The sequence below is a fragment of the Protopterus annectens genome, chromosome 4.part0 (genome assembly GCF_019279795.1).
Source record: "Protopterus annectens isolate FY-2018-M chromosome 4.part0, PAN1.0, whole genome shotgun sequence".
NCBI lineage: Eukaryota > Metazoa > Chordata > Ceratodontiformes > Protopteridae > Protopterus > Protopterus annectens.
In genome coordinates this window covers 551,982,084-552,007,640 of record NC_056733.1, presented here as the reverse complement: position 1 = coordinate 552,007,640, position 25,557 = coordinate 551,982,084, and the positions used below count along the sequence as shown (strand labels likewise).

General features: G+C 37.2%; 1 protein-coding gene across 3 annotated transcripts in view; it reads left to right on the top strand.

Annotated features, from left to right (window-relative positions):
- The window catches only part of MYO18B (myosin XVIIIB), a 2,352,406-nt gene that overhangs the window by 388,600 nt on the left and 1,938,249 nt on the right, over positions 1–25,557 (top strand). For all 3 annotated transcript variants that reach the window (XM_044068483.1, XM_044068482.1, XM_044068484.1), the window contains one exon: positions 7,329–7,505. In XM_044068483.1, coding sequence (XP_043924418.1) covers positions 7,329–7,505 — 177 coding nt within the window. The remainder of the gene's footprint in view (positions 1–7,328; positions 7,506–25,557) is intronic.

Genomic DNA, 25,557 nt, shown 5'->3' with positions numbered 1-25,557 from the left:
TTTTTTGTGAGCTGGTACCATGGACAATGCCCATTCAGTTGGTTCTGTAACTGGACAAATTACACCTTGCTGTACCATTTTATCCAGCTGAACTTTGACTTTATCCTGCATAGCTATCCTAACTTTTCTTGCTGGTCTGATTACTGGGATGACCTCTGGGTCTAACTTCATAGAATACACAACTGGAAGTTTGTCCAACTTGTCATCGAAAACATCAGCATACTCTGAGAAAATGGCTTCAGAAAAATTGGAACTAGGATATGAGCTTATATGATGAGTTTCTTTGATAAAAGAAAGCCAGTTCATTCTCAAACTGTCTCTGAGACCCAATAATGACTGCACAAATCTTCAAACCACATAGAATAACAAGCTGTAACAGTTCCTAGCCAAATAACATGAAAGTACTACTAAGCCTTCAGTTTGAATTTCTTCACCTCCATAAGCAACAAGTTTCGCACTACTAGCCACACTGAGTTGTTAGTTGTTCATTATTTCTCACCTTAGCAAATGTGTCTGTTGATATAAAATTACACTTTGAACCAGCGTATACTTTGAGCTCAGTGAATTTACCATTGATCTGAACAGTATAAAACACTTTGTTCATTGCCAACAAATTCACTGTATCAACCTTTTCATCAATTACAGATACACCATCTTTATAACTGTGTGGGCTTTACTTGTTTACTTGATTTGGAAAATTTTTGAAAATGGTTCCATTTTTTACACTTGTGACATTGCTGACCAAATGCTAAGCATCTCTTTCAGACTCATGATTGGCACGACAGTTGCGACAGTTAACAATAAAGCTGGATTTGGGTTTTGCTGACTCACACTTGAATTGCTGGAAAACTACATGGTTTCCCTTCTGAACCAGCAGGGGCTGTGGCTGCTATGTGTTTAGGCCTGCTTCTGTTTGCCACATGTTGCATGCTATCTACATTTGCTCTGGAGCTCGTTGAAACCATGCTCTTTTCATTTGCAAGCATACTTGTGTACCTTTCTGTAACTTCATGAATTTGACAAATTTCAGTGGCTTTACTCAATGTTAAATCACTATCCCAAAACAAAATCTTTCTCACAGCAGTACTATTAATACCACACACAAGACTGTCCTTTATTAACTCATCTTTTAAATCAACACATTTTAGCTTTGTTTCTCAGGTCAGTAACATAAGCTGGGCAAGTTTCCCCTGGTTTCTGATCTCTTGTGCAAAACAGATGCCTCTTTAATGCAATATTCATCTGGGGGTTGCACATTTCCCTGAATTTGCACTTCAAACACTTGGGGTCTTCCCTTGATTTGGTCTGTACAACAATATGATGATTTTCACCTTCTCCCTCATATACTGCTGGTGCCTACACAAATGAATGCTCTCTTTCAATGGCCTCTGACCCAGATAGGTTTAACAAAATGAATGCCCTGGTGTATGCATATTTGTCAAAATAAGATGCTTGTATAAAAATATCATAGTCTTGCTCAAATATACTCCAATTCTCTGCAATATTCTGATCAAATACAAGAGGTGAGGGCTTTTGAAATCCATCTGCCATATTAACACATGACAGTGAATGGTTTTGCAAATATGCACAAACACACACACACACCTACACATAAGCCAGAAATTTATGCCAGCCTTTGTAACTTTCCTCAATAGCACAACAAGCCTCTGAATAACTTTGCGAAATAAGTCTGTCAGGCACTGTAATACTCTCAAAATTGCTGTACTACAAGAAATCAAGTCTCATCAGTGTAGGAAACATTTCAAATAACTGCAGTGTGTGAATTAATTGGGCAGAAGAAGCACAGAGTAAGAAGCATTTCAAAGTAACTGCACTTTGTGACTAAACAGTACACAGCACACTGAAACTTCACCCAAAGTGGCGGTACCTTGCTAGATAATTCTTAACAATAAAAGTCCAGGAGCACAAAAGCAATCAAGCGGACAGCCGGTGAATAAATAAAAAAGAGAACTTTAAAGAGAACTTTATTTGGTAAGCGCTTTTGGCTGCGTAGTTCCAGCCTTCATCAGACCATATTATATATATTAGTTTGTGTTTTGCTATAATTCTTAACAATGCAAGAAACATTCTGTAATGGCAGCACTTTTCAAATAGACACACCAAGCTGTTCAAGCAGCTTTATTATGTGCAAACACATCATGATTGAAGCTTATTAACTTTAACTTAGGTAACTTATATACAAACTAGCTACATTCATTCATACATGCTCACTCTCTGGCTGCACCTTCAAAATGGCACTGTGTATAGCACTTGCTTGCTATTTATATATGCACATTCAGTCATTGATAAGCTTCTTAAAGAAACAGCTCACACTCTGTTCTACAGTCTGAATCTAGCCTATGCTAAAATTGTTCAAGTACTGTATATTAGCAGTGCAGAAAACAGTCACAAACAATAAAAAAGTTTAAAGTAGGTGGCAAAACAGTTGCAAAGAGATTAAACATGCAAAGAAGGTTAAAAATACTTATTTTTCAGTAGAATCCACAGGATGCCTTGGATTTCATTCAGAATGGCTTCAGATCTCTGGCTAAGGATGCCAAACTCTAAGCAGTTCTGGTAGACTGAGCACAAACCCCAGCAAACACTGTTTAAATATCAGTTAAATAAAACAGTTTTCAATCCAACCAATAGGAAAGCCCAAGACTGAGCCTTGTTCCAACAGTCTTCAACTCGGATGGGTCCTTGACTATACTCTTCTGCCACAAGGGTACAGGAGGGCTCTCTTAATGTAAGATGGCTGGCTTTAGTTCTCATAAAATGCCAAACAGTCTAGATTCAGCAAGTGTGAATGTAGCCTGTGCTATAAATTGTTCTTGTACTGTAAATAGGCAGTGCAGAAAACAAAGTCACAAACAATAAAAAACAGTTTAAAGTAGGTGGCAAAACAGTTGCTAACAAACAATAAAAACAGTTTGAAGTAGGTGGGAAAACAGTTGCAACCAGTCTAAAAGTTAAAAGAAGGTTAAAAAATACTTATTTTTCAGAAGAATTCACAGGATGCCATTAATTTTGTTCAGATTGACTTCAGATCCCTAGCTAAGGAGGCCAAACTCTGATCATTCTGTACACAAGAATTTAAGTTTTAAGTTGATAGCTTCTGGTAGGTTATATGTAACATGATTTTGTAATTACTGATATATGAAGAGTCAATGGTAGAGTTGCATAGAAATTGGATGTTGTTCCTATGGAAACAACCAGAGACATCACTAGAGCTGAATGAGTTGAATCATAACCACTTCTTTGTTATGCACAGTTTATAGAATGGTGTCAGGGACATTTGTTTATTTATTTATTTATGCATGCATGTTTTTCCTTTAATTCACACATAACAGTTCATTTGGACCTGTGCAATCACAGAATAGTTTTCCTACTTAACATTCTTATTTTTCCTCACTAACCTTCTTATCTTTCATTCCCTGTGGATAGCCTAAACAATGCAAGATGCAGCAACTCTTCTTTATTTCATGAGATGTCCTTCCTTCCTACTCTTGGTATTATTGCATTACAAGTGGAATCCATGATTAGGAGGTATTCCTCACATACTGCAGTCATCTCCATCTGAAACTAAATACCTGCCATGATGCTTATCTGGGGTGTATGAAAAAACAGAGAGCATTCCTTAATCACATGACTCACACAAGGCATATTTATTATGTGTTTTACCCTATTTATTCTTTAAGTGGAGGCATCCATAAATTGCATCCATAACTCTGCTTCTCCTGACCTAAAATCCCCACCTTTGTCTTACCTGTTTGAATTTAACACACTCATCTCCCTATAACAAGGATACTCGTGTAATTTGGGAGGCAGAATTATCTTGTTCCTATCTTGGCTCAATATCCACACCTTATAGGTTTGAACACTTTATGAATCAGCATCGGGATTAATATTATATTTATTTGGACCTGTCACATAGTACAGTTTAGTGAGACTTATGTGATTTGACAAATTTAGTGTTGTACCTTTACTTACTGATTAACTTTTCAGCCTTCAAGGGATGTATTTTATGGGCTGTCATACCTGCATACCTGCCTATTGTAAGCATACCTGCACTACAAGGCAAGCCATATGTATTTATTATTAGATATCTCTCAAAGCCATGAACCGGAAATGTTCATCTGTACAATGAGTTTGTTTTATCATCCTATTTAGTATAGTCCAACTTCAAATGTGTGTTGTAGACCCCACCATTTTTATGTTATGGTCTTTGCCAACAAAATTCATGCAGCGGGCTCAGATTCCATTTCAGACTTAAAAATCTCAAATATGACTGGCTGCTGCAGGTGCATATCATAGTCCCTTCATTGATGCTCATCCCCAAATCTCTTCCACCCTAAAGACTCCATAATACAATGAATTACAGCATGATTACATGATATTAAGGCCAGGCAGCCAACTTCATTATTCAGACTGTTACCCTGACAAAGAAGCTTCAGTGGGTTTTCTGGAAGCTGCCATCCTAGCCATCTTCAGCCTTACTCATATCTTATTATCCTTTTTAATCTTCTTGATTTTAGCTAACACTGGTCAATATATATTAGTCGCACATATATCAAGGAACAGGCATTTGTATTTCTGTTGTCATGCTAATCTGATAGAAATGCCATCATCTATTTGTTTCCTGTTTTACCCCAACTATTACTGTCATTGGGGTTGCAAATAGGAGATGTGATCTCCCTTATGGAGACAGGAGAGACCACAGGGCATACTTTGGGAAGAGAGAGAATGCTGTCTGGATGGAGTACTTCTCCAGGAAGCCTGGAGAAAGAACACCCCTTGCATGGATCAGTGTACTGCATGCCCGACCCTCTTACGTTATGCAGTGCATGTGGGACTTAGGACATAAAATAAGAAAACCTTGAACACCCCTGATGGCTGTTTGAGTGATGGCCCATTCCAATTAATTCTCAAAGAGAGCAAAACAATACTCGGGAGATCTCCAGCCTTACAGAATATTTTTAGAGCTGGGCATCACTCTTTCATCACAACTATTTGTATGACCAAGTAACTTCTCTCACCACCACATACTATTATATGCTATGCAGCTTGTTACCAACCATTGTCTGCTTGAGCATCTTTTTCCAGCACTTGAGTCTTAATTATTTACTTGGTTATTAAAGAAGAACTTTATCCTCACCTGCAGAAAAAATGGTATTTCTATGGATCTATTCTCAACTGCAAATCTCTGGTCATTTTATTGTGATCATGCTGCTGGAAGTATCCAGCCATCACTACGGCCCTCAGAACATCAGTACAGAACTGGATGTTGTCTTCAGATACCCTGTCTTCTTGCTAGAAATGTACCTTTTGAGTCTTTGCTATAAGCTGTTTCTAGAATAATAGGTCTACTTGTATGTCTGAGCTAATTCATTACAATGGTATTTCTTAATTCTACCCATGTGATTGCTACACATGTATCTGATTCATATATTCCAACTTCAGCAGCCCAATAAGCCCAGGTAAGTGCTCATCATGGGCTTTCCTATGGCATTTGGATAACTCTCCATAGTAGTTTTTGACTGACTTACCTTGTCCGTGAAAGTGGCGTACGCCCAAATCATGCTGCTTCATGATACAAAATTGCTCATTTCATGGATACTTACCTGAAGGGATAGCTGCTTTTGTATTCTTACTCAGTCCACACAGGGTTAACGCATTGGCGTGAGACTGTTATTGTGCTTTTATGTTCTACATCTGAGCAACAGTGTCTTCCATGACTGCTGAATCTGTAGAAAAATAATTTAAATTTTTTTTCCTAACAACCAGAAAATTGAACAGAATGTTTTCGTCAATCTACTTGATTCAGTGGATGATAAACCTGCACCTTAATGAGTTTTATCCTATGGAATACTAATTTCCTCATTCATTATATCTGACAAAGTGGGAATAGTCTGAGATTACCTATCCTCTAAACTTCAGCAACAAAAAACATTGTATTTTGTTTTATCCACAAATATCTAACATAATAACCCACCAAATGTATGATGCTGTGAAATACAAGTGTTCACTCTAGTCAGACAGCAACTATGGTCATTATGCTATGAGCTCTCACTTCAGGTCCCTGCTGAGTCGATCCCACCTATGGTTCTCTTCAAGTACTTTAATACTAGTAGGGAATCTTCTAGTTAGCCAGATGTAATCTGGGTAAATATGTCAGATCACTAATAATACTAAAATGTTTAAAATTAGATTTTCTTGTTTTTCTTTGTATTTTTTCAGTTTTTACCAAACAAAGAAAATGGATGATTATCCACATCCTCAAGCAAATCACATGCTACTCAAGTGAAACAACATGCCGGTTTGCTTCTTTAGACAATGAACTTTTTAAAACCCTGAAAGTTATACCTAAGGAATTTCCTTTCATATGGGTCTAAACTGGTTGTACTTAGCTTGTCTGCTATAATATCTTGCTCTGATGGAAAGTATGTGCCCCGAAGAGTCAAAGTGGGCTGAGTTTTAACTTTGCAGGATGTAATAGCAAGTCTGGAAAGAGGCAAGGTCTGGTACCCTCTAATTTGTTTATGTACCATATCACTGTTTTTTTGTTTGCTGTGAAAACTTACAAAGGCCCTGGAGAACAGAGATGATTTAGATTATTACAACCAACTTCTCTTTGACATGTGTTTGTTTTTGTCTGTCTTGTTTTTTTCCACATACGTTGCACCTTCACTCCTTTTGAAACTGCTGTCCAAACCAGGTTCGAAGCATCTGTCGTAACAGATATATATGCAAAATAAATATTATGTCTTGGAAGGATATGTCTGTATAGCAGAGAATATCACTTCTATAGAACCATCTTACACTCTATTTGAATGTAATTTGGATGAATGGATAAGTAACCATAAATTTTCCCCAGTTTAGCACCCTTGTCCCTCATGGGTACAGAAAACCTATAAATGTCTCAACATATCCTTGCTCTGCCCATCTCTAGGTTTTTCATATACAAAATATAAGAGCTAAAAGTTGTCATGAATATAAGGTAAGGATTCCTAAGATTGTCAGAGGTCAGTAGCCTAATAAGTATCTATAAATCTATAACCTTTATAGCAGCGAAGACATCGAAACACTTTTCTCATAGGCATCATTTCGGACAATTCATAAAGACGTGATAAATAATACACTGCTTAGTTTTTTTTATATCATTTGTTGAGTTTCCAAAGAGCTTATATCATGTGTCTTGTTCTTTTGTTTAAGAGAAAAAGTTGCCATCTACCAATGATCTTTTAACATCTGTGCAACTGGGTGTTTGTAACTATGAGCTATTTACTATTTACTTAATTGTTTATGTATTTCTTTTTGCTCTTCAGACTAACCCAAGTAAACTGGATTATGCAGAAGATCTCTCCCTGTTAATCAGTCTGAATGAATCCAGTGTCATTAACACCTTACAGCATCGCTACCAATCGCAGCTTATCCACACATTTGCTGGACCTCACCTTGTTGCCATCAAGCCCACAACTCCCATATCTAGCTTCTCAGGAAAGGTAAATATTCAATCATTTACAAATGTTGTTTGCATTCCACAATTTATGATTGTCATTCTTTGTAAAAATCTATAAACTTAAAAAAAACTGTGCTTTTATCAGACTTACTACTAATATTGTAAATGTGAAAATTACAAAATAATATTTCACATAGATTCTAAGATACTTGATTTTTGTGATATGAGTATATGCTACACATGAGGTGCATATGGGAGTGATGCTAGAATTTTCTTTGTAACTCCAAACCATCCCTCAGTATCACAGCATAGCTTTTACTACATTGGGAGGTTGGGAAGGATCTGAATGGAGAGACGATAAAGTCAGCAAGCAAAGGAGAGTAGTATTACTGAAACTGAATTCATCCTCAAATCTTGGTGAGTACCTTCATGAGGTGGGCCCTGTTTTTTACAAAATAGTACCAAGGCGGCACTGATATATAGACTGTATTTTCTATAGCATATATCACAGACAGAAGTAGGTTAAAAAATAAAAAGACAGCTGTGTGCACAAGTTCCAGGATAAAAAAGTGCCCAATCCTGATAGGTGCACTGGTGCCAGGACTGGAAAAAATAACAGTGTTGAATCTTCAAGACACAGAAACATTCCCAGGCTTAAGGGGAGGATGCCCCCGGTAGAAGGAAATAGTAGTCCACAAAAATAAAAAAAAAACTAACAGGCCAAAAAAGAGCCATAATGATGATAGACTGGATGGCTGAGGATAAGAATGAAATTATGTATTGTTACTATTATGCAAGAAGCCCAGAATTTCCAGAGAGAAGATACAGGAAAATATTAGGAGAGAAATTAAAGTAAAGACAAATACTTGCACAAGAAAAACTGTTAAAAGCTTCAAATGCAATTTGCATTTATTAATACAACATATTCATGAAAAACATTATCTAAACAAAAAAACCGTGGGCCATTTGGAAAATGAAGCTATTGAGAAAGTGTGACAATATAAAGAACAAAATCTAGAGATTTTTGAAAGGTATAAAAAAGAAATATAGACGTGAAAGAAAGATAGAGCTGATATGGTGCAATATTTATGCAAATGCGAAAGCCAAATTAATCAATAAAAAAAATGCAGCCCCAAAGATATTTGAAGAGAAATACAGGCAAAGTCAACCATATATGGACAATTTCAAACTACAAAAAATAAGAGCACAGAGGAGGAACATAGAACAGAAGATTAGTAAAGAAGAAGTTAAAAAATGGAAGCAGACATTATGGAATACCTGTGAAATGAAGGATTTAGAGTATAAAGGTTAATGCAGGTTATATCAAAGCATGATGGAAAAGTGTGTTCCCTAAGTAAGGTGAAACAGGAGGAACAGGAGATATCTGAAGAATAAATATGGACATAGGATAGAAAAAAAAGCGATTAAATATGGTGCAATATTTATGGAAAGGAGAAAGCAAAATTAATACAGATAGAGCAGCACCAAAGATATTTGAAGAGAAATACAGGCAAAGGCATCCAGACATGGAAAAGTTTACAATACAAAAACAATAAGAAAACAACTAGGGAAAATAGAAAGGAAGATTAGTAATGGAGAATTTAAAGAAATAGAAAATGAGGTTATGGATTATCTGCAAAGTGAATGATTTAGTGTAGAAAATCTAACTCTGATAATACTGCAGCAGGCTAGAGTTATAAATCCCCAAATTAAGGAGAAACCAGTAGAGCAGAAAGCATCTGATCAGTTGCCATATGAAGATACTTTGGAGCATTCAGTAGGAAACCAGTATAAAAGTTCAGTTGGAGATGCACAGCAAGGGAAGGAACAGAAAACTGTGGCAACTCTGACACAGTCAATGGTGTTAACAAGTTCCCAGATGAAAGAGCAACGGATGACACAGGATGAAACTAAAGAGAATGTGGCACAGGAAGATGCTCTGGAACTTTCTGTAGAATGCCCACAGGACATGGAGAACAAGGAATATGTCCTCAGTTTAGAAGGAAATGATCTAAGGGAAGAGTTGCTTGATTTAATAGGGTTGGATAGACATATTAAGATCAATGAAAGACATAGACTACAGAAAGTCAATAAGACCCAAAATGCTAGAACTTTGATAAAAAAGGAACAGAGTAATCAGGACTGTTCCTAGAAACTCATGCGATGTAAATAGGATATATTACTGTGCAGCTAAAGTCTTCCCACAAAAGCACACGGCAATAATGGAAAAAAAGGGAGAAATCAAATGCTATCATGGAAGTATTGAATAGAAAAAACTATAAAGCAATTAAGACAAGAAGCGTCATTGTTGGAGGAGTACAGAAAAGGGGAGAGATCAACAAAATACTCAGAAAGATAGAGGTGATAAAAAGCAACATATAGTATCAGAACAGATCAGGATCTATCACATACTGTTGCAAATAATAAACTAAAAATGTCAATGCAGACAGGTAAATATAAAGGAAAGGTGAAAAATAAGCAACGTATTGATGACCTTAAAAAGTTTTATAGAGAATTGGGAAACAAGACAAAATGAATTGAAACACCACCAACTAAAGAAGAAATGAACACATTTTTGAGAAATATCCATGAAGATCCTGTGGAACATTACAAAGATGATGAAAGGACAGAAGAAGTAAAAGAAATAATAATAAGTTTAAATGTATAGGATATGAAATGTGATGAAGTAAGAACCTGAGAAATTGAAACAAAATTAAGAAAAGCTCCTAACTGGAAAACCTCAGGCCCATATGCACTATCTAACTTCTGGCTAAAATTATTAACATCTTGGCAGGAAGATTTAGCCATAAGTAATAACTATTTATATGTACACCCTGAACAGACATTAACCTGATTAACAACAGTTAAAACAATACTCCTCCTTAAGAGTGAACTTGCAAGCTATCCTGAAAACTATAGCCAATAACTTGCCTTCCAATGATGTGTAAACTATACACTGGAATTGATGCCGATAGAGTTTATAGTCATTTAACTCAGTTATGGCAATAAAACAAAAGGACAACAAAACAAAGTCATGTGGAAGAAAATATCATTTGTTGTTAAAGTCATAATGGAGAACTATAAAAAGGGAAAGAGTCTAATTATGGTATGGCTAGACTACAAAAAAGCATAAGACATCATCCCACATTCATGGATAAAAGAGTGCTTACAAATGTATAAGATAAACTCTACACTGATCAATTATATTGCACCAACCGTGAAAGAGTGGTAAACCACTTTGCAGTTAAGCCATAATAAAAGATAAGTTATAATTTCAGGGCTAAAAATTCAAAGAGGAGATATTCCAGGGTGAATCTGTAACCACTGCTCTTTTATCTTGCGTTTTACCCATTAAGCTGTCGACTTAACAGATTAGGTCATGGCTACAATTTGGCTCCCAGAAAACAACAAAGTGTAAAGACTTCTCATCTTTTTGTGGATGATTTAAAACTGTATAGTTTGTCAGATGAGTGAATGAAAGCACAACTACAAGTGGTGAAAATCTTCTCAGATGATATTAGAATGTCATTTGATCTTAATAAATGTGCAAAAGCAACCTTTAAAGCAGGAAACTGCAACACCAAGAAGATATCGGTCTTGGACAGGAATGTGATATAAAAGAACTTGAGAAAAAGAGAGTGTATAAAAATTTGGGAATTGATTAAGGATCAACAATAAAACATGAACAAATGTAAATAAAATGTAGTAAGGAAGATTTTAGAAGACTAAAATTAATACTGAACACAGCTCTGACATCTAGGAGCAATGTCCAGGCTATAAATCAATTTGTTCTTCCTGCCCTAGCTTATAGCTTTGAAGATTAACTGACTCATTTGGACAGGAAAACAAGAAAAATGTTTCATGCTTATCAAATTATTTAAAAAAATGAGTGTATACCAAGATTATATATTCCCCATTCTGAAGGAGGTATGAACCCCCTCGAAATGGATTACATGTATAGATCTGCAGTCATAGGACTGCATACATATCTGCTGACCTTACAAGATCCAAACGTAGTGAAAGTTTTAAAACATGAGAAGAATAAGTCTAAGATAACTTCCTGCTTAGTTTAGCAGAAGCATATCAGTGTCAAGTGGGAATGGAAATCAAACCAGAAGTAAATAGAAATCAGGCAGCAAATCAATGTGCCAAAAAAATAAATAAAAGAAAGAATATATGGTGAAGGATCAGATGTGAAGGGAAGAAATGTGGAAAATGCATAAATATACTTGCAAGTACAGAAAACTCTTGGAACAACCTCATGACGATGAGGACCAAATGCAGGAATGGTTAAGGAGAGGTGAATTTAAACAAAAGAAGAAAGGTTAATATTGGCAGCCCAGGATAGTGGACTGCATACACAATGGTTTACCAAGTCCATTGAAAATATGAGAGAAACAGACAAATGCATCTTGTTGCAGAAAAACTGTATACTGAAAGGCATAATAATGGGGCAAGACTGTTGCATTGGGGATTGTGCAAACATTATAATACTGAAGTAGCTGAGAAGCATTGGAAACATGAACCACAAAGCATTATAGAAAATGATGACATTTATATCACATGGGATCACCCATTCCAACAGTTCAAAAAGTACATGCGAGAAAACCAAATATAGTAATCCAGGGTTATGTTGCCGATACAAGTAACTCCATATGAACTGCAGAAGGATTCAATATTGGGCACATTGGAGGTGCTGCAAAGAGCATTTCTGGCTAACATCAAAGACTGAAACAGTACTAATTTCAAGAACTTTATTTATTTATTTTTTTTTATTTATTTGACATTTGTTGACCAGGTTAATATGACTGGGCAGCAGCCCTTTTTCAGAACAGGCCTAAGTAGAAAAGCTCCAAAACGTACAAGTAACAAAAGTAATCACATGGCAGAGTTATAACTAAAATTACAATAATTACAATATGTATGAGATGTATATTGAAAGAACATGCTAGAAAATGGTCATTAACTTGAAAACGTAATATAGTACGAAGTTTCATACAGTAGTAAGCAGAATGCAGAAAACATAGATAATTTCTAAAACAGAAAGTAACAAATATATAAACAGGAGATAAGCCCAGGGCAAGAGCCGATTTCCAAGACTAGAGCTGTGGAAGGTTTAGGAACTATTGACTATCAGTAGACCTTATCAGAAGCACATGCAGAGAGAGGCAGGAGAAAATGCTGCTGCAATAGTATTATAGGAGGAAGGTGGATTAAGTTGGAGCATAAGCATGTCTATGATATATGCAGAGTTTACTTCAGTGCTGTTTTGAAAGAGTTGAGGTTAGAGATCGGTCTGACACTTAGTGTTAATTTATTCCAAGCATTTGTCAATGAGTAGCTGTAGAGGAGTTTACCAATGTTTTTGTTGGGTGCATAGACTTTCAGAAGATAATGTTGGGAGCTACAGAGGGTGCTCTTGGGAGTATAGGGCTGGATGAGGGTATGGAGAGAGGGACAGGATGAGGGCTCATGTAAGATAGAATGAGGTATGAGAAACTGGGGTAGTAGGATTTGATGATGAAATTCCAGCCACTGCAGGTTTTCCAAGGCTAGTCAGTGGTGAGAGCGATAGCATTGGCTAGAGGCAAATCTTGCAGTTTTATTATAGGCGAGTTCCAGTTTTGACAGCAGATCGGATAGGATATTAGTGAGAATAGGGGCAGCATAAATAAGGATGAGGACCAGGAATGCTTGTGCAAGAGAGAGCCTAGAGACACCTGTGAGGAATTAACTTTAATCATACTTTGACATAGGAATAGGGTCCACTACAGTAATGATATTAAAAATGCAAAAGATTTGGAGAAATTAAGAGGAGGTTATTCCAGGTTTGCTGTGCTTAAGTGTAAGCAATTAATTTAATTCACTTAAGATTCTGTTTTTTTCAGTAAGAGATTAATAATTATGATCACTCATTAGTAATTTACAGTTGTGCTGCCCTTCAGATTTTCTTAATTACTAGAAACATATTATTTGGAATTTCTTTTCCTTGCTGTCCCTAAAACTTACATGATCTCTGTGATTCCTCAACAACTAAAAACTGTATTTCTACAGTGTGTTGTCTATATGTCTTCTACTAGGACATAAAGCCAGAAAAGCAGAATCTCAGTATTTAACGCAGTTGCTCAAGACCATTCACCAAAAGTTCCTTATAAAACACACACACACACACACACACACACACACACACACACACACACACACACACACACACACACACACACACACACACACACACATTTAGACATTACAATTATATAATGACTCTTCATCTTCAGGTTACTGTTTCCCTTTTGATCACAGTTCAAGAACAGGTGTGAACATGAGTGCTGCAGGTTCCAGGAGGGGCAGATTATCCCATTTCTGTGGATCAATGAAATAGGAGTCAGTTTATATGTGGCACTTCAACATACATTGATAATGCAGATGGTCGATTATGTCATGGTATTTCATATTACATATCAATATCAATATGTGTAAACATGAACACATACACACACACACACACACACACACACACACACACACACACACAATAATTTATCAAAATGCAGAAACATAAAAACAGAAAATCCACAATACAAAAAAAAAAAAAAAACATTGGGAGAGTGGCCTAATGGTTAAGGTATTTGCCTTACAAATACAAGGTGCGGGGTTTGAGTCTCTCAGGGGATAATTGGCTAGGCTTAAAATGGCTCGCAAGGGCAGTTAGCTTAGTACTAACCTATGAATAGGAAAACAGTTATTTACGATCCAATGACCAAAGCTCTACCTCTAATTTAGACTTACTGTGTCTGAATTAAAACATTGTTATGGAAAATTATTTTTCTAAGGTAAGGCGTAGATCTTTGGTTATGGTCTGGGTGGTGTTAGGGTTAAGGTCAGCATGGATTATGAAGGATGGGCACAGGGTTAGGACTAACACACATGAGTAAAATTGACATGGTCTACTCCCACCTAAACCATCTTACTCATCTTTGTTAACCTTAATCTTAAACATGCCCCAGGCCTTAAACCCAGCACTCCATTTACTTTACAAAAAACAAAAAAAAGACCTTTCTTAACAGTATCACAAGATGCTCAGACAAATCTCCCCATTTGAAAAGTGGAAAACACTAAAACTACTCCCTAACATAGCCCAAACTCTAACCCACACCAGCGAACACTTGATACATACACTGACACAAAAGCTGAACCTCCTTATACGTTATCATTTATGCACAAAACCAGCCCTTGATTTAGCCCTTAAATTAACCCTAACCCAAAAACACACACACATGCACACTCTGACCAATAAATAATGATGAAACTTTCATTGTATCGAAAAGCTTCAGCATACTCACAAACACCCACCTACCTTAAACAAATGCATAACCACAGCTACATGTAGCAGTTCAACATACTTTGAATCAACAAAGCAGCAATTAGCAATATCTGCCCTCCACAAAAGAAACAACTAGTTAAGTCTGTCAGCAGAATAAACTTTCAACAGCCTTAACTGCGACATTTAGGGGCAGAGCGCACTATACTGGGGAGTTGGAAATGGTTCCATTCCCCGCTGTAGTGCGATCTCGGAGTTAGAATAATAAAGAAGGGGGGTGTGGGGGTGCAGCATCCCACATGGGTGGTGCTGCATTACACAGCATATACTTTTGTTGTCGACATTCATGTTCGAAAAACACTGAATCAGCTGTTCGATTTGCTGCTTTTCGAACATTAGAAACTGTCACTTTTTCCAGTTTCATTTTTATGATGTGAGGATATGACTACTCGCACAAGTGTGATTTGAGGTTTTAAAGGTAAACCTATCTGTATCTATATCGGGTCTATATTAGATCATCAAACACACAGATGAATAATTACAGTTCATAAGGTCAAATGCTCAAAACAGGAAACTTTCTTTTTTGTTGGTTTTGCCAGCTGCTGTGTGTGCCTGATCAAGTGACAGTGGGGAGTGGGTATATATATAATTAGGTGAGAGTCTTGCGGGTGCAGGGGGATTCATCCTGCATGAAATAGTGTGTTTTTTTCATTGCTTTATGATTTGATCATAACAGATTGATCTTTTTTCTATTCATTCTTATAAGCATTTTGACCTTCCATTGGATAATCATATGTGTGTGTGTTTTTTATATATATATATATATATATATGTGTGTGTGTGTGTGTGTGTGTATTATATATGTGTGTGTGTGTATTATATATGTGTGTTGGTGTGTGTGTGTCTGTGTGTGTGTGTGTGTGTGTGTGTGTGTGTGTGTGTGTGTGTGTGTGTGTGTGTATGTGTGTGTGTGTGTGTATGTATATAGTTCCCCTTAACAAGATCAAATTCCTATAAACTCGAAATTCATAACCCCGAAGCCAGAATCTCGAGTTTACAGAAACTCGAAAATGTGAAGGGGAAATAAAAAAAACACCTTTCTAATGTTTTTGCAGGGGGGCTTCACCCCCCTGCACCCCTCACACTCCCACTATTTATGCATTCCTACTCTGAGATCGCACTACAGTGAAGGAAAGGGAAATCTCCCATCCCACGCTATATGCATAAGCGGTCATGCAGCTCTTAGATGACAGCTGCAAGGGTGCAGCAGGACCTAACCCCCAGCAAAAAGGTAACTGAACTCGTTTTTTTTCTAACCCTAAACTTCCCATTCACAATTTTGAGTGAATGGAAGTTCGAGATTCTGGTTGCGAGCTTATGCATTTCGAACTGCCATTCATTCGATCTTGTGAAGGGGAACCGTATAGATATATATATATATATATATATATATATATATATATATATATATATATATGGGTCTACTTCTTTTGACCAACTCCCATTTGCCCGACACTCATTTGCCTGAGACCAAATGACTAAAATGTCAGTTGCCTGACACTTCATTTGCCTGACACTTCATTTGACTGACAAGTATTATTAGCAAGAAAATGGAATATGCCCCCTTCCCCTCTGTAGTGCGACCCTGGAGTTAGAATATATAGTTAGGAGGGGTGTGGGGGGCGAAGCCCCCCAGTTACTTTTCTTTTACTAAGCAATATTACATCAATATTACATCAAAAGTTAACAATATCATATGAAATGAAGTGGGAGGCTTCACCCCCCCCCCTTGTGGGGGGCTGTGCCCCCCACACCCCCCCTAACTATATATTCTAACTCCAGGGTCAAATGAAGTGTCAGGCAATTGAAGTTTCAGGCAAATGTGAATTCAGTCATTTGGTCTCAGGCAAATGAGTGTCGGGCAAATGGGAGTTGGTCAAAAGAAGTAGACCCATATATATATATATATATATATATATATATATATATATATATATATATATATATACATGATGTATGTATTATATACGTGTGTGTGTGTGTGTGTGTGTGTGTGTGTGTGTGTGTGTGTGTGTGTGTGTGTGTGTGTGTGTGTGTGTGTGTGTGTGTGTGTGTGTGTGTGTGTGTGTGTGTGTGTGTGTGTGTGTGTGTGTGTGTGTGTGTGTGTGTGAGGTTAGCAGCATAATGGTTAAGGTGTTTACCTTACAAACACAAGGTGCAGGGTTTAATTCCCACAGGGGTAAATGGCTAGGCTTAAACTAGCCCACAAGGGTAGTTAGCCTAGTACTAACCTATGAACCTATGTATATACAGTAAAAAACAAATAAACTTGGGCAACAGCAAATATATAAAAGCACACACATTTTCTTCCAGTTCAAAAAAACATAACCTATTTGGATTTAAGGCAAACAAACCAGTACCTTCAAGATCTTTTCTAACACTATTACAGTCTATAAAGTCCTTTTAGCAATGGGCTACACTCCAGCAAAAGTCTAGGCTTTAGGCCTTGCTCAGATCTTGATTTCATCTCCATGAATAGCACTTACTGGGCTGTTACACTTCACAATTTCAAGGCCTTCTGTTCTTGTATCCATATTCCAAAATATCTTTGGACCTACAGCCCTCATTTGTACAATATTAGGTAGCAATTAGCACCTCATTGCTATCTGGGAGCAATTAGCACCTCATTGCTATCTGGGAGCAATTAGCACCTCATTGCTATGTAGTACATAAATGTTCCTGACTAGCATTCTGTGTGTAGGAACTTTCTATATACAAGCCTCTGTAAAGGCAAACACACACACATACACACATTCTGACTTCATAACATATCCTTGGCTGTGTTGCTGTGTTCTACATGAACTACAATGTGAACTGTCACCTCATCTGTGTGCCCCGTTCAGTCACAACCTCACCTCAGGCTTTGTCCCTACCAAATGGCACACTGCTACAGTCATCCCTCTCCATAAAGGGGGAGCGAATACAGACCCTAGCAATTATCGCCGTATTAGCCTGACGAGTCTGATATGTAAAGCTATGGAGCACATCATCATGGACCTTATTAACAAAGATATAGGAAATCTCCAAACTCTAGACCCCATGTAATTTGGCTTTGTGAAAGGGAGATCATGCCTGTTCAACCTAGTTGACTTCTTTGAGTCAGTCACCAGGGCTGTGGATGAAGGTAAGGCAGTGCATACAGCCTACCTTGATCTGGCCAAGGCCTTTGCTATCATTCCTCACTCAGGAATTATTGATAAACTAACCAAACTAGGCATCAACCCCTATATCACTAGGTGGGTGGCAAATTGGCTCGCAGATAGAACACACAGTGTGAAAGTAGCAGACTCCAAGTCAGACTGCTGACCAGTCATGAATGGAGTCCCACAGGGATCGGTCCTGGGTCCTCTGCTGTTCGGGATCTACTTCTCAGAAGTCCATGCCAACACAAATGGACTCTGGCTGACCAAGTTCACAGATGACTGCAAGCTGGGATCCATTATTAAATCTCCAAGTGATGCAGACGTTCTACAGAAGGGCTTCACTGAGACCAATGACTGGTGTCGAAACCATAGCCTTAAGCTTAACGCCAAAAAATGTGTCATCATCCCCTTTGGTAAAACCTCAGTTCCCACATCAATGGGACCCCACTGAACACTGAAGGTGTTATAAGAGATCTGGGGATGCAGGTTGACAGCAACCTCTCCTTTGACCACCACATTGCCACTGTGGTCAGAAAGTCCTTCTATGTGGCACATGTCATTACTAAGTGTTTTGCATCCAGGAAGAAAGAGGTCATTGTCTCTCTCTACCCTTCCCTCATTAGACCAATCATTGGGTATAATGCCCCATTTGGCATGTACCCCACTAGACACCTGCAACAACTGGAGAGGCCACAGAAGTATCTCACGAAGAGGATCCTAGGGATTAAACACATGTCCTACACAGATAGAGTAAAAAGACTATTCTCTGTCTCATATCATCTGCTTAGAGGTGATCTCTGTTTGACTTACAAAGCCATGTCTGACCCAGCTCTGTTAGGAATGCTACATCTAAAGAAATCCCAATCCATCCACACCACATGCTCCAGAGACCTCAACCTCAATACCGCAATCAACAGAACATGCTGGAGGGACAGGTTCCTCACCCAAAGACTGCCCATGCACTGGAATAGACTTCCCATACATGTCAAGCAGAGCACCTTGCTGTCCCTCTTCAAGTGAAATCTTTATGAGTGGATGGGTAATAGAAAGTTCACCCCGGGGATCACTCCAGTGGCTTTACTTGATAGAGGCACTGAGAACTAATTTTGTGTTGCACGATGCCAGGGCACTTCTACGGGCTAGGCTTGTAAAGGCTCCAGGGCCATTAGCTTAGTACACGCCTATGGACATATGAACCTATATAGCTGTATGTATGTGTATGTGCATGTGTATTCAGATAAATGTGGGTGTTTATTAGATTATTGCTTCACCTATATACTATATATTTTTTGTTGACTGAATTCAAGTTTTGAATGTAGGGGAAATACCATTCACTCATTCCCTGGGATTCAGAAAGTCTTATCAGACTGGAGAAAACTTTACTCAACAGGTTTTCACTGTGCAGTAAGCCCAAGTGATTCAGAGGCTGCAGTCCAACTATAATGGTACACATACACCAGTTGTAGCAGGGAAGGAGCAGTCTCACTGGCAAAGCTCTATACACAAGTAACAAGTCCACCATCAGAAAATCACAATAGTCGTTTTTGCAACAAGCAAAGCTTTCGGTTAAACAACCTTCTTCAGTGCTAGATACCATACTAAATTTTCACATTCATTTAAAGGGAGCACAATAGGTACAATGTGACCACAGCCATCCAATCACAGAATACCATTAATTAAATGTTACTTGTACATACTTCCAAGGTTCATAAAACTTCATAAATTATATTGTTGCATCCTAACAAGAACAGGCTTTATGCTAATCTTATTGTTTATACCCAGCTCATTATCAGCATGAAGCCTAATTATCCATTCGTATTCTTTATTTTCTAAATAATTATTCAAATCCCCACCCCTCACATCTTTATATACATCTTCTATTACCCTAAAGGTAAAGGTATGGTCTATTCCATTATCCAGAATATGTTTACATAGTGCATTTTTATCATTTTTTCTTCTAATAGCAGATTTGTATTCTATTATGTGGTCTTTCAGCCTCCTTGTCATTTTCCCTACATAGAATGATCTACATTTTCTGCAGCTGGCTAAGTAGACCACATTGATACTATTACAGGTTGCTACACAGGAAACGTTAAATACCCGACCAGAAGTTGGATGCACAAATTCATCACTATTCAGTTTCTCTATATCAGCACAGCAGCTACATGCCATACAAGCACAAGTCCCATATTTCTGCCATATTTTATTTTTCACTAGGCCTTTAAAATCTTTACCCATGCCAACAAGTCAGAAGGAAGCTGTCCAGTTGGTTCACATACAAGGTGACGAAGAGGCAAGTTCCACTCCTCCTGCCTCTACACAAGCACGCTCAACAAAAATGGCGGTAATAGATACTGTGGAGCATACGAATGCTTCATCATTAAGTAACAAATCTATAAATGAACAAAGTACTTTGTGTTTAGTTCAATCTGGATCGCAGATGCGATTCCATCCAAATCTGCCTGAAAAGGTTAATGTACCAGATAAGGGTTTATTAAAAGGTTGTGTGTTACAGAAACAATCCCCAAACAGACAGAAGAGGAAAGGGGATTGCCCAGTTCGACAAGTAAAGAAACCAACTTGACAACAACAGGAATACATGAAGGTATTCTAAATTTAACAGTCTTTATATTGACTGAGCCTAATATTTCATTATTGAAAAAAGGACTTAAATTTATGCCTAGCGCTAGCGATGATTTGGTTAGTGCACTGACTGACTTGTAAGTTTTTGTCAGAAATCATAATTTGAAGTTGATATTTAAAAGTAATGATGAAATTAAAAATGTGGAATGTAGAAAGCGTACCCATCAGTAACCCTGTGATTTCTGCCATCCATGATATTTGTGAAAGAGAAATTAGGTATTTATATGACCTGTTTATATGACCTGAGATTAAAACAGAAAAGATATAATTTCACATATGATGAATATGAAGCTATGAAGGAACTTGAAAAACAATGTGAGTATAATTATAAAGCAAGCTGATAAAGGGGGAGTGGTGGTTTTAATGAAACGAGAAGAGTATATGGATTCAATGTCTGCTTTTTGAGTGATGCAAATATTTTTAAAAAAAGTGATGCCTAATGAGGTTAGGAAAATTATTTCTGATATAAATATGATAGTTTATGATATGCAATTAAGTGGTGAGATTGATTTAAAACTGTTTAACTTTTTATCTATACCATGTCCACGTATACCCTGGATTTACGGGATACCAAAAGTAAATAAGTCCATTGATAAGCCCCCATTGAGACCTATAGTCTCAGGCAGAGGCTGGATCACAGAACCTATGTTAGTATACTTACAAAGGATTCTTTCACAGTATTTGCAATTATGTCCTATAGTGATTAAGGATATCACCGATTTTTTATTAAAATTAAAAATATGGTATAATAATAGAGAAGTGAGAGATCTGCACTATGTTTTTGTAACACTGGACATAACTTCACTGTTTACTGTCATACAGAATGAGTATGGCATCTCAGCCATACATGAATTTTTAAATACTGAGAGTAACAGATGTGGAAAAAATTTGTTCAATGTTGCAAATAGTGTTGGCAAAAAATGTTTTTTATAAAACAGAAACACAGTACATCAACGGGGCAGACCACGGCAGCCTAAATAAAGATGCAAATGCTCAAAATACAGTAGTTGAGGAACTTGTTCTATAACCGTTGATGCACTGTGTTTCTGTTTTATATTTCGTAATTCTGCTGCATAAGGGACAGTTTGCTTCATGGTGGTGCTTTTTAATTGTGTTCGTAAAAAATGATTTTTACTTTGAGGAAGAATTGTTTTTACAGCAGACAGGTGTGGCCATGGGTACTCCCGTGGCCAATACCTACTCTAATCTTGTACTTCACCAATGGGAGAAAAAGTTTATAAGTACTGATGTGAATGTTTTAAATAAGAAGGTTGAATTTTATTCAAGATTTGTTGATGATTGTTTTTTTATATGGAATGGGAGTATGGAAGAATTGCTGCAATATGTGGCCTATTTAAATAGTACTACAAATTTCCTTAAGTTTAAAATTAATTGTTCTCCTGATAATATAGTATTTTTAGATGTGCAATTGCAGAAAAAGGAAAATATTATTCATACAAGTGTGCATAGAAAAGATGTACAAGCTAATAGATATGTGCACCGGCAAAGTATGCACCCACCACATCTTTAGAGGGGTAGTAAAAGGCCCAGTTGTATAGAGTGAGTAAGATGAATACTGATGAGATTACGTTTGAACATCAAATAAATAACATGATAGAAGAGTTTGTTAGTAGTGGATATAACCATAAAGATGTTATGGAAATGGCAGAAAAAGTAAGGGTAGCCAGAAGTGAAGATGCAAGACCAATTTTTAGTCAAGGAAGGAAAACAGTAGCAAAAGTTGCAAAAAATAATAAGATTAGATATGTCACTACTTATAACCTAAGAACAAAATACTTACAGAAAATAATAGAGAAAAATTGAGTAATTCTTCTGGGTCTACCTGAATTGCATAATATAATAGATACCAGACCACTTTTTTTCATATAAGAACTTAAAGAATTTAAAGAAAAAATTATGTTATAAAGATTTTAAAGGCCTAGTGAAAAATAAAATACGGCAGAAATATGGGACTTATGCTTGCATGGCATGTAGCTGCTGTGCTGATATAGACAAACTGAATAGTGATGAATTTGCGCATCCAACTTCTGGTCAGGTATTTAAATGTTCCTGTGTAGCAACCTGTAATAGTATCAATGTGGTCTATTTAGCCACCTGCAGAAAATGTAGATCATTCTATGTAGGGAAAACGACAAGGAGGCTGAAAGACCACATAATAGAACACAAATCTGCTATTAGAAGGAAAAATGATAAAAATGCACTATGTAAACATATTTTGGATAATGGAATAGACCATACCTTTACCTTTAGGGTAATAGAAAATGTATATAAAGACGTGAGGGCTGGGGATTTGAATAATTATTTCGAAAATAAAGAATATGAATGGATAATTAGGCTTCATGCTGATAATGAGCCGGGTATAAACAATAAGATTAGCATAAAGCCTGTTCTTGTTAGGATGCAACAATATAATTTATGAAGTTTTATGAACCTTGGAAGTATGTATAAGTAACTTGTTTTATTATTTAATAGATGTTTAATTAATGGTATTCTGTGATTGGATGACTGTGGTCATGTTGTACCTATCCTGCTCACTTTTAATGATTGTGAAAATGTAGTATGGTATCTAGCACTGAAGAAGGTTGTTTAACCAAAAGATTTGCTTGTTGCAATAAAAACTATTATGATTTTGTGACAGTGGACTTTTTACTTTTATATCAGAAATTACTTCACTTTATCTTTGTACCAGTGTGTATATTGGAAAGCTGCATACACAGCCTTGTGAGGTGCACCTAAGGCTAACTAGCCTTGTGGTCTCCCCTGGAAAGGGTACTTGTACTGGAATAGCATGGTAGACAGAGAATTGCTGTACAACATTATTTGGGTCACAAGGAGGACAAAGCACACCCTGTCTTTTGACTGCGTGTAGCCGTTCACTCTGTTGGATGGGCTGGGCTGACAGACAAGCCACAGGTGGGTAATCCATTGCCATCCATCTGTGTGTGCGTGTGCTTGCATGTCTGAGTGTATCTGTATGTCTGTGTGTTTGGGTGTGTGTTTATCTGTGTGTGCATGTCTATAGGGGCATGAATGCATCTACCAGGATATGTGTGTGCATATGTGTGTGTGCATGTATATGCAGGCGTGCAGCTGTGTGTGTGTGTGTGTGTGTGTGTGTGTGTGTGTGTGTGTGTGTGTGTGTGTGTGTGTGTGTGTGTGTGTGTGTGTGTGTGTGTGTGTGTGTGTGTGTGTGTGTGTGTGTGTCTGTGCGTAGGCAGGTATGCAACTCTGTGATTCTACATGTGTGAGTGTGTGCACATGTGCATGTGTACATGTGTCAATATGCACATAAGCATGTCTGTTTAGGCAGGTTTGCCACTGTTACTCTATGTGGTATGTCTGTGTGCATGCATCTGTGCATCTGTGAATGTCTGTGAGTGTGTGTGTGTGAGAGTATATGGGTATATGTGTTTCTGTTTGGGTGTGTCTGTGTATTAGAAGGTGGCTCCTACAATTGCTTTATGTGAGCTGGTAGGGGTATCTAGCATGGCCAGATCTCAGTGTTTGGTTCAGAAACATGGTAATGAGATGCTAATGAGGTGTTACTCTGTGCAGCATTACCATATTATTGAATCACATATTATCACCATCATCAGGACAGTCATATATTGCTCATTTAACACTGGGTAGGATAGTCTTGTTGAATATTAGGACATATGTGTAATATTGCAACTTCATTTTGCTCAAGTAAAGTGGATGAACTGAAACAAATTCTTTTGCATCATATCCTAAATCATGCTTTCTTGTTGTAGCCTACTGCTACAGACTGACCCTTTTACATTTGCAGAAGCAGTTTTAGTGGCACAGGATGTCTGATTTTCCTTCTGTCATTGTTGCACATATTTAGGGCTCCGTGGAGCCTGAGCATTGTTAGTGCTTTCAGACCCTATTACATTTTGCTAGGTGGGTATCTTAACATTTCTAACATCGTGGAAAGTCCTTAGAATAAGTATACTGGATACAGTGGTTGGTGAAGCTAGAAAATTAAAGTTTTATCTGGATAACAGGAAAAAGCTGAATATCTATGAAGTAAATATGGTTATGTTTGATTATGTCCAGGAGATGGTGGAGTTGTATTGCGAACAAGGATAATGTTTCTCCCTCTGTTCATGCTTTTTACTTGCAGGGAAATGCTAGAGTAACCCAGATAAATAAATATCTGTGCACATAAAGCAAGCTATGATGACCTTTGTTCGTGACTATCTTTTGGTTCATTATCTTCATATTCTTGAATGCGGTTTTAATTTTCAGCATTTCTCTGACTTTGTTCATTGCTGATTTAGGAGTTTTCCTTGTAGCAAAGTAACAGAGCACATATGAAATCTTTGTAAACAAAGTGTAAATCAGACAGAACATGATAAAAACAGATGCATATAACTCCAATCTGAATAGGTTAAAGAGGAAATGTTAATTTTTAATTAAGATGTCATTCTTTCCCTCAGTCGAAAGGCGTTTTTGGCTAGTGACTGTTTCAAAGCCTTTATGTTCATGACAATGAGTATTTCCCTTCCATGCTATTCTCTCTCTCTCTCTCTCTCTCTCTCACTCACTGTGGGCATCATACTTTAACAATTAATATTTCACAGATAATGAGTTTAACACAGCTATGGCATAAGGGGGAGCAAGTTTCCTTCAGGTATGAGTCAGGTTGTATGTTCATGTTTTTCATCCTTATAACCTCACCGGAATAGGTTTACCTTTCAACAACTTGATCTTGCATGGCAATGTTTGTTTTTATATGTTCACTTGTAGTGCCAAATTATTTCTACTGCTTTAGCAAAATGTTACTAGAGTAGAAACAAGAGAAAAAACACATCTGAAAATAGTTAAGTGATAAGCAAGGATCTGATTAACATAGCACATCACATTAAAGACACAAATATTGCTTCAATGATTACATTAAAATC